Below are 10,298 nucleotides of genomic sequence, written 5' to 3'. Positions count from 1 at the left end.
GTAGAGATGAGGTCTCGCCAAGTTGCCCAGGCAGGTCTCGAACCCGCAGGCTCAGGCAATCCACTCACCTCAGCCTCCCAAAGGCGTGGGATTACAGGCTGAGCCACCGAGCCCGGCTAGTTGTTGAATAAATGAATGTTCAAGAAGTCCACCTGAGGCCAAGAGTGAAAGTTGCTTCCTATAAATCATGAGTTTGCTGATGACAACTTTTGCAACTTGACCCAGGGCAACTGCTGGCCCTGCCATGTGGTGGCCCCTGGAGAGACAGGTGACAGAGTTGAGACAGCAGCAAAGAAGCTAGGAGAGTGATTTCTTTGCACTGTTTGGGCCCACTTCTCTGAGTTGAGAGAAGGGAGGATGTGACTCTTGCAACTGTATCTGACCCACACACAGGACCTCTATTTGAGCAAAACATTTTTAGCAAAGCAAAATTGTTAGAGACCAGGCTGGGGAAATCTTTTGAGATACTTTTGATTTCACAGGCAAGATACTCCAACCCAAGGTTTCTAAGTGGAGATTGTGGAGTGAGTGTGTGTTGGGAGGGGGTGGCTTTGACTGGGGCTTGGAGCAAGGATTGATTCCCACCCAAAGGTAGGCAAGGGGGTGGGTTTCAAGGACCCCACTAGGGTCTGATGGGATAATATTGGATAGAAAACCAGGTGAGAAGGAGGAAAACTGCACAATCATCATAGATGAGGGTTTGCAAAAAAGAGCCAATACATTTTTATTTCAGCATTTATTTTTTTTTCCAAAGAAATCCATGCAAAGGGAAAGAGAGAAGAGGGGGAGAGGGAGAAGGAGAAAGTGAAAGAGCGGGGGAAGAGAGAGAGAGAGAAAGATAGAGAGAGAAAGAGAGAAAGAGAGAGAGAGAGAGAGAGAGAGAGAGAGAGAGAGAAACATGGTAACCATGTTCTAGCAGCCAAACATAGGAAAATAATTTGGCACAACTTGATGTTTTTTATTCTTTGCAAAAGGACAATCTATACTACCACTAAAATTTACCTGCCTCATAAAGATACCATTTGATTTTCGAAAACGTAACATATGGTTAGTCCTCTACTTAATGGTTGGAGGAGGTACATAAGATAAAAAAAAAAAATAGAAAAAAATAAGAAAGTGGTTCCCTTCATCAAGGAAGACCACGGAGTGCTGCAGGGCAGCACGTGTGCTGGGCACTAGGAAGTCAGTGCACCAGGAAGAAAAAGCACACCACATAGATGGCCGTGCTGATGAGAAGCTTCAGGGGAGAACGCGCATTCCCGAGGTTGTGAGAGGCAGCTATCTCGTTGTCCTTCGGATTCTCATGTTGCTTGCTTCCAGGTGCATCATCCACGTCCAGATCATAAGCCAGTTCTGCCAAAACAAAGAGGAGGATTTGAAATGCAGGATTTGTAACAGCGTCAGGCTCACACTAGTCACAGCCCAAGCACTTGTTTGGACTACTGAAAACTACAGCTTTGATTCCTTTTTGGGGCAGAGGTGGGGGGAAAGACTGCTAGGAGATGGGAAGGAGAAGGGTGTGTGTGGGAGGGTGCTGGAGGTCAGGAGAACGAGAACGCCAGAAGGGCTCCTTCCATAGATCACTGACTGTAAGAAGGAGCGAGCAGGCTACACTCCATGCTCCTTGCTCCACTCACACCACAGGTTGCATGTTGGCCCTTTGCAACATCTCCTCCCAGGCGAGGCTGTGCTTGAAAGGCATTTTCACCAGACCTCACTGGTACCAAAACATCAGATGCTGTGTGGGTGCTACACGTGTCCTTGTGTGTATGTGTGTTGGTGGGGGGGTCCTGTGGGCTCCCAGTGTAATCTTCTTGGGTCCTGAACCTCACACAGATTTCCTTGTTCTAGGAACTTTGCTTTAATTGGGGTAAGGGGTAGGGTAGTTTGATGTTGAGTTGTTTATTTTATTTTTTTTGAGTCAGGATCTCACTGTGTTGCTCAGGCCAGAGTGCAGTGGCATGCTCTTGGCTACCACAGCCTCAACCTACCGGGCTCAGGTGATCCTTTTGCCTCAGTCTCCAGAGTAGTTGGGACTACAGGTGCATGTCACCATGCCCAAATAATATTTTGACTTTTGTTTTTTTTTTTAGAGACGAGGTCTCGCTATGTTGCCTAGGCTGGTCTCAAATTCCTGGACTCAAGCAACCCTCCTGTCTCAGTGCTGTGATTACAGGCATGAGCCACTGTGCCTGTCCTAGTTTTTTTTTCCCAAATAGTTCTTCTTTTTATCTATAAGGGCTTTTCATTCCTATCCCCCCAAAAAAATTTCTCACACACAAAGCAAAATTGATTTAAAGCATAGGTTTAAACCGATACCAAGCAAATTAGGACTAGGGAGAGGCTAATGGGTAACGGTCTCTCATTCTTTGACTGCCTACCATTTATATGTTTAAGATTATGGGAAGAAATCAGAATGTTTGGCTTGCTGTCATGCAAAAGTCTCCCAGAAGGCAAATCTAAGTAGATAATGGTTTATCAGGAAATTCAAGATGGCTGGCCCTGGCCCAGGGCTCAGGTTCTTTTAGATTTGCTTTTCGAGATTTAGAGATCAAATCTACTCCCTTGACTTTTCTAGACTCCACTTCCAATGTCGCTATTTCAATATCTTGTGAGGGTGATATGATGTGAGCAATCTCACCAGCCAACTGTCCTGTGGCCAAGGGAGCCGGAAAGATCCTTTGGGACACTGAGATGCGCAGCAACAAGCACAGAGGAAATGACTGGAATTCTACAGAGGGAAGGAAGGAAGAGGAAGGAAGAGCTCCTCTTACAGAGGATGAAACAGTGAGCAAGTCACAGGAAGAAAGTGTGGGGACTCATCTGGTCCAGCACAGACCTAGGGCCAGGACTGCTGTGAGGCTGGCATTGGTTAGGACACACAGCAAAGTCAAGGTGATCAAATCCAGCAAGTCTGATTTCACAGACTGCGATACCACTTTCCAAAAGGTCTATTGCAATTTATAATGCCACTAGTAATTATGAAGGAACCAATTTTACTGCATCTCCATTGAGAAAATATATTTCAGTTAATATAAGATGATATCTCAAGGTTTCTTTCATTTGCATGAATTTGATTACTAGTGCAGACCAACTTTCTAATGTTTTAACTTACTAATTATATTTCTCACTGCATAGCAGTTTATATCTTTTGCCTTTTTATCTAGTGGGTACTGATATTTTTCTATTAACTTGAATAATATGTATTTTGTTGAATCCTTTGCCTATAATATTTGAGACTAATATTTTCTCTATCTTGTTATTAACTATAACTATTTGTCATGACTGTACAAAGAAAGGATGCTCTAACTTTTAAGATATATAAATCTGATTACATTTTACTCCTCTAAATGCCGAGAAAGTTTTTCTTCCTGAGTGCTGATAATAATTCCAATCAAATTTGCCGGGGAACCAACCCTCTTACCTAGGGAAAAGCAACTGAACAGACTGTAATCTGAATTCCCTCCCTTTCAAAATAAATATGTACAAGCAAAATAAAAAGAGAAAAGGAACAAAGGGCAATGCTCTACTTGGAAATCAGACCTCTTTCTCTGAAAGGTGAACTATGCAGGGCGCACAGTGAAGGCGGCGGTCAGCTGTCAGTCGGCAAGGATAGCACAGGCTTAGGTCATGATCGGGTTTCACCAAAGTGGAGGGCACACACGGCTAGATCCGTTGAAAGCCCAGCCTTGAGTCTCACAGCAACTTCTTAACTTAAATGAAGAGGAGTATTTTTAGGGTTGACCCGAATGAGAGCACTCTCAGCATTGCTTTCAGATTTCTTTTCTGGATAGTGTCCCTTGCCCAACATCAAGATGAAACAATATCTATTAATTGTCACCGTGTCAGTTCCTATACTATTTATTTTGCTCTGCAAATGATCTGCTAATTTTAAACAGTTTTGTTTACTGTGGCAGTTATGGTAAACCCAGCAGTTTTGTTAAATCCAGTAGTTTCTAATCTGTTTTTGTCACCAAAGTCCTCTTTTGTTATTTCTATCTCTTGAGTCTCATGTTTTGAAATTATAGTAATGAGCTCTAAGTATTGAGTCCTCATTGTAGGGCAGGTGCTGTACTAAACTATTTATGTGCATTATCTCATTTAATTTCACCATCTCCATAATGTCTTCAGGTAGGTATTATAATTCCCATTTTACTGACGAGGGATCTCAAGCTCAGGTTCAGTATTTTCCCTATATTTACAGTTGGTAAGTGGTAGAGGTGTTATCTGAGTCCAGGTCTGACTCTATACCTCATATGAAGCTATACCGTCTCTTGAAAAATTCTGTATTTTCTTAGACTGTAGTGAGTAAATAGTAATGAATTCCTTCTTTAAAAAAATCCAAAATTGATTAGTGAGATATATTCTGCCAAAGAGAACTTCCAAGAAGCATGAGAAGAGTCAGTGTTTCCACATAAAATTGACCACATACTTGATTAAACAGTCTTGTTAAACTTTGTGAAATACTGAAAAAAGCTCTGGGTTTGGGGACTCAATGGAAATTATCATGTTGGTTCTATTTCCCTAAGAAATCAACAATGATAGGGCCATTAGACACCCCAGGTAAACCCAGCATTTTACTCCTCTAAATGCTGAGACACGTCTTCTACCTATACAGGGCCTCTAGGAATACTCAGAATGATACATCCCTATGCTCTCTAAGCTGTGATTGCAGGTTTCCTGAGGCTCTGTACATTCAGCAGCAGCAGAAGTTTATCACCCAATCCCATAGTCAGGCTCCTGTGGCTTACAATGACTGGAATTCCAGCAAAACCACACTCTAGGCCTGGGCCACCATCATAAAGATTAGAGACAAAGGGTACAGCTTTGTACAACAGGGAAGCATTATGGGAGATAGAGGAAATAGGATTTTGTTCAAAGATAAATATGGACATATCTTGGCAGGGGAAATATAATCCAATTTAATTCAACAAACAATAGTAGCCTATGCTGTCTCAAGCATCAAGCTAAACCGTTGAAGAAAGACTTAGTGTCTGCCTTCAGGAATTCCTTACTCTGGCAAGGGAAACAGACCAAGATACAGTCCAATTAGCTACTTGGCAGAAAGTAGGAAGGGCTCAGATAAAGGCATGAGCAAAACACCATGGGAGTAAAAGGGAAAATGATACAAATTCCAAATAGAAGGATCTGGGAAGACCTCTTGGGACAATTGAAATATAATCTATACCATGAAGGATGGATAGAACTACGGCAGGGTTCAGTGAAATGGTTATTTCAGGCAGAGGGTTCAGCTTGACCAAAATAACTAAGATCAGAGAATGTCAGTGGGGCATATTCAGAAGGAGCAAGTAGCCCCATAGTGGGAGGAGCCATAAACTGTACACTGCTGTGGGAGAGGTAGGTGGGTGGTAGGTGGTAGGTGATGAAAGCTAAGGCATGAAGGGAAAGTAAGTCAAATCATGGTGAATAGGAATGTTAAAACTATTCTATGGGCAATAGGAAGCCACTGAAGGTTTTTATTTATTTATTAATTTTTGAGTTGGAGTCTCACTCTGTCGCCCAGAGTGGAGTGCAGTGGCCGCTCCTAGCCACGGCAGCCTCGATCTGCTGGGCTCCGGCCATCCTTCCGCCTCAGCCTTCCAAGTAGCTGGAATTACAGGCATGCGCTACCACGCCCGACTGATTTTTGATTTATTGTAGAGATGAGGTCTCGCTGCCCAGGCGGGTCTCGAACCCGCGGGCTCAGGCAATTCACTCACCTCAGCCTCCCAAAGGTGGGGGATTACAGGCTGAGCCACCGAGCCCGGCTGAAGGTTTTTAAGTAAGCAAAGAATACAGTCTGATTTGTGTTTTTTCGAAAGATCATTGTTAACAATGTGGAGGACAGCCCTAATTGGGAAAGACTTGTCAGACTTCTTGTCTTAAAAGAAACAAGAAGACTGTGGGAACAGTATCTGGGGATCAGCCAGTAGCAAACAACAATAACAAAAAAATTTTTTTAACCTACAAAGAAGCTAAATCTACACCAAACCAAACATTTCTCAGTTTGCTACAAACCAGATGTATTATGGGAATCACCACAAACCATTCTCTTTTTCAATCATTCATATCTTTGTGTTTATCAGTGATTTTCCAGAACATATTTTTGTTATATTAGGTATACATTGTAAAAGGCATATACATTGTTTTTATATTCAATTTCATCATCAGTGAGAACCTTTTGGGCCAGCAAGATTTGCTAAATCCAAAAATCTGTTTCTATTTGTAATCAGTTTAACTATGCCCAGAGGGTAGACCCAACAATCTGTACTAATTACACACCCAGCCTTGACTCTCATTTTGCCTTTGTGTCCTTTGTATTACAGATTAGATAATCTGTTTAAAACAACAGTCAGTCATTAAGGTCTGCATGTTGGGTGTGTGTGTGTTGAAAAGTTTTTTTGCATTAAGCAAAGCAATAAATAGAAAGCTTTCCAACTTTTATTCAGTCTCCTAAGTGGAGTCCCTAAGGAGGCTGTACCATTCTGGCAGTTTGGAGCCCTGTAATTCCAAGCCTGGTTCAGTCATTGATTTACTATTTCACCTTAGGCAAGTCGCTTCCTTTTCCTTTGGGCCTCAGTTGCCCCATCTGGTAAATCAGGGTGTTGAAACAGATGATCTCCAGATTTTCTTCTAATTTTATTTATCTCTGATTCTAAGACTCTTGGGGGCCCAGTGAGGGGCAGAGTCTGCTGCAGGGTGTAATCATCCCTCTACCTACAGCCCCTAGGTGGTTGCCCCCCAACAGAACCTCCATAAGCAAGTAGGATCAATCAATTGCTTCTCTTGGGATGTTTCTCTGGCGATGTTCATCAGCTATCAAAATCTGAATTCTCTTTTTTCTCGAACTGTTCTAATCTTGGATGAGAGACCCTGGCAATAAATAAATCCATACTGGATTGTTTTATGTTTTGTTTGTAAACTCTGGCATAATAATATCCATTGAAGCCAGTGCACACAAAGCTTTGGGGGAGAAGTTGCTGGAACTGGGGTGCATCAAGCAGGCATGCACAGGCAGCTGAGGAGGATCTGGCAGCCAGTGAGACAAGCCTTTGGGCCCTCACAAAGCCACTGGGGTCCTGAACATATAATAGGAAGCAAATGCTCACCCTCTGAGGGTCTGAGCTTCAAGGAGGACAGTGCGTTGCTATAGGCACTTCACCCACACCAACAGGAAGACTCACAGGGCAGCCTGAAAGAAGAGCTGCTATCAAAATGCCAGGAGAGAGAACGCTGCAATTGAGCCAAGCACGGGGGTTTCTTCCTTGCCAAGCTTGCACCAGCAGATGGCTTCAATCCGGCCCTAATATAGCAACAGAGCAATACTGCTACCCCTGTGTTTTGCACTTGCTGTTTACAGTTGGCCCCCAAGACATGAATGCATGAAACCTCAGGACACTGCTTGATATATCCCAGAGGCTGAAATTGGGGAAAATTTATGGAGAAACTGGCATTCATTGCAATACTGTGGACTCCGCTGCCCATTCCCACAGAAGCCGTTGGTCTCTGCCATTCTCTCCGGGATACTAAACAGACCTTGGTTTCCTTGTTCTCCCCTCAACACAACCCTCCTTCCTGCCACATCAACCCCCACTCCTTTGTGAACTTTCAGGTGTGAAATGACTACCTGGACTTGAAAGCAGAACAAAACGACTTTGCAAATGATCCTTGGGTCTCTGGGAGTCTTGATTTTCTTCTTCATAGATCAGACAAGGAGGAATAGGCATACTTGAGGCCTCACATTTTTAATTGGTTTAATGGAACTTCTTTTGGTTGGACTCATTGCACAATGCGCCTTTTTTTTTTTTTTTTTGAGATGAGGGTCTTGCTAATGTTGTCCAGGTCTCAAACGCTCGGCTCCAAGTGATCCTCCTGCCTCAGCCTCCTGAATAGTTGGGATTACAAATGCATGCCACTATACCCAGCTTCACAATGTACCTTTTTGGCAAACAAATGAACAGCCAACTTTGCCCATTAAATGACTGTAAGGCCTGGAAATAATCCGATGGCCTCTTCTGGAAGAGGGTTTGTGCAATGAGAGACCCATTTCATTTCTTTCTTTTCTTTTTTTTTTTTGAGTTGGAGTCTCACTCTGTCGCCCAGGCTGGAAGGCGTTGGCACGCTCCCGGCCACCGCAGCCTCGACCTGCTGGGTTCCTACGATTCTTCCGCCTCAGCCTTCCGAGTAGCTGGAACTACAGGCACGCGCTACCAAGCCCAGCTAATTTTTGATTTATTGTAGAGATGAGGTCTCGCCAAGTTGCCCAGGCGGGTCTCGAGCCCGCGGGCTCAGGCAATCCACTCACTTCAGCCTCCCAAAGGTGCGGGATTACAGGCTGAGCCACCAAGCCCGGCTCCATTTCATTTCTTATAGTTAATTCCATCATGCAAACATCCTCAGTTACAACCACGGGATGTTGAAGGAATACAATGGATCGTTCCCATTAGTTGCAGTGTGGCCTTTCTTCTTATAGGCCCGTGTTTCTTATTCTGGGGTATGTGTATCCTTAGGTTACACTGCAGTGGGCTGTGGGTACATGAAACTAAGACATGCTTCCTCCTAGGGAGTGAGGGGAAAAGCACACTATTTTATACAAAAACATTCATGCTTGATGATGGAGTAGAAATGTACTATTTGCAAGTTCTTCAGAGATTTCATAAAACATTTCCTGTTTAGCAGGACTGTTAGGTTATGTCTCAGATCCTCAAGAGAAGAGATTCACTCTCATGCTTCTCTGGTGATGGGAGACTTAGGAACAGAGGTCTTGAAAGCACTGTTAGGCAACTTGGGTCACCTGGGCTTTGTCAACTACCAAACTGGAAATTCTGACTCATGGATTCTGATTAGTGACTTAATGTAATCTTTTCTGTGGCAACATCCTTGTCATGAGGGGAAACACCAAGATTGTCCTCAGCTAGGACTCAGACTGCTTAGTTTTCTAATACAAAATGGTTTCCAGGGGCTTCAACCATTAACTATGCTTCACAATTGTGTTTCGCTATTAAGAAACAACAACCAAAAAATCACTTATACAATATGAGCCACTACCATGGTCACTTAGGTGCATGACGAGTCAAATCATATTCCCAGAAACAGAACGATTCCATCCTGGAAACCCTGACAGTATGAGTGGGTAGTGTGGGTGCTGGACCTCCTCCACCAGCTGCGGAATTCTCCTCACCTTCCACAGGAGTGTCATAACTGTTACTCTCATGTCTACAGATCCTCCTAGCCTGAGGTTGCCTCACAGTTCCACAGAAATCACGGATCATCAAAGACTTTACTTCCCACAGGAGAGGTTATCTTATTCCCATGGGAAGTGATGGGCCTGAGAGTCAGTGGAAGAAAAGCAGCTGGAGACAGAGATGCTGTACAGTGAGGGCTGGAGAGAAGATGAAGAGAACTGACTTAGAAAAGGCAAGGGAGGAGAGCATTTTAAAGAGGGGTGAGTTAATGTGATCAAACGTCATGCAGGGGTCAAAAACAGTAAGGACTGAAAACAAGTTACTGCATATGTGAACTGGAAAGTTATTTCTGAAAGAAGTTTCAGTAGAATGGTTGGGTCAAAAAACAGATATGGCTGGGTGTGGTGGTATGCACATGTAGTCCCACCTACTTGGGAGGCTGAGGCTGGAGGCCAACAGTTTGAGACTGCAGTGCTCTATGGTTGTGCCTCTGAATAGTCACTGTACTCAAGTCTTGGCAGCATAGCTAGACATATCTCTCTCTCTCTCTCTCTTTTTTTTTTTTGAGTTGGAGTCTCATTCTTATCGCTGAGTCTGGAGTGCAGTGGCATGCTCACAGTCACTGCAGCCTCAACCTGCTGGGCTCAGGTAATCCTTCCCCCTCATCCTTCCAAGTAGCTTGAACTACAGGGGTGCACCACCACACCTGGCTAATTTCTTGATTTACTGTAGAGATGAGGTCTTGTCAAGTTGCCCAGGCTGGTCTAGAAGCCCTGGGCTCAGGCAATCCTCTCACTTCTGCCTCCCAAAGTGCTGAGGTTACATGCCTGAGCCACCACACCCAGCAAGACTTATCTCTTAAAAAAATGGACAGTACTGAGTTGAGAAGAGAGTGGGAGCTGATGTGGATACACTAAGTCCGAGAGTGAGTGAAATGAAACACTGTCACCTTGACAGTACTATTAGTGTCACAACACCTAAGCAGACTGTACAACCAAATTTTGTTAGAAAGTGCCTCCAGAGGACAACCCCTTCTGACCTCCTCCCACGATGGGAGCTTTTTGTCCTTTCAGTAAATCTTGCTTTCTAAAAAAAAAAAAAAAAGAAAGAGCC

The 10,298-nt window shown here is 43.8% G+C and overlaps 1 protein-coding gene across 1 annotated transcript in view; it reads right to left on the bottom strand.

Annotated features, from left to right (window-relative positions):
• Nucleotides 1-964: 964 nt before the first annotated feature.
• The window catches only part of GPC3 (glypican 3), a gene marked incomplete at its 5' end in the record, with an annotated part of 220,486 nt that continues 211,152 nt past the window's right edge, over nucleotides 965-10,298 (bottom strand). The window contains one exon of the mRNA XM_008058339.2: nucleotides 965-1,353. Within this exon, the coding sequence (XP_008056530.2) occupies nucleotides 1,184-1,353 (170 nt within the window). The remainder of the gene's footprint in view (nucleotides 1,354-10,298) is intronic.

The sequence above is a fragment of the Carlito syrichta genome, unplaced genomic scaffold, assembly GCF_000164805.1.
Source record: "Carlito syrichta isolate Samal-C Ts95f unplaced genomic scaffold, Tarsius_syrichta-2.0.1 Scaffold303299, whole genome shotgun sequence".
NCBI lineage: Eukaryota > Metazoa > Chordata > Mammalia > Primates > Tarsiidae > Carlito > Carlito syrichta.
This window is presented reverse-complemented; position numbering and strand designations above follow the sequence as displayed.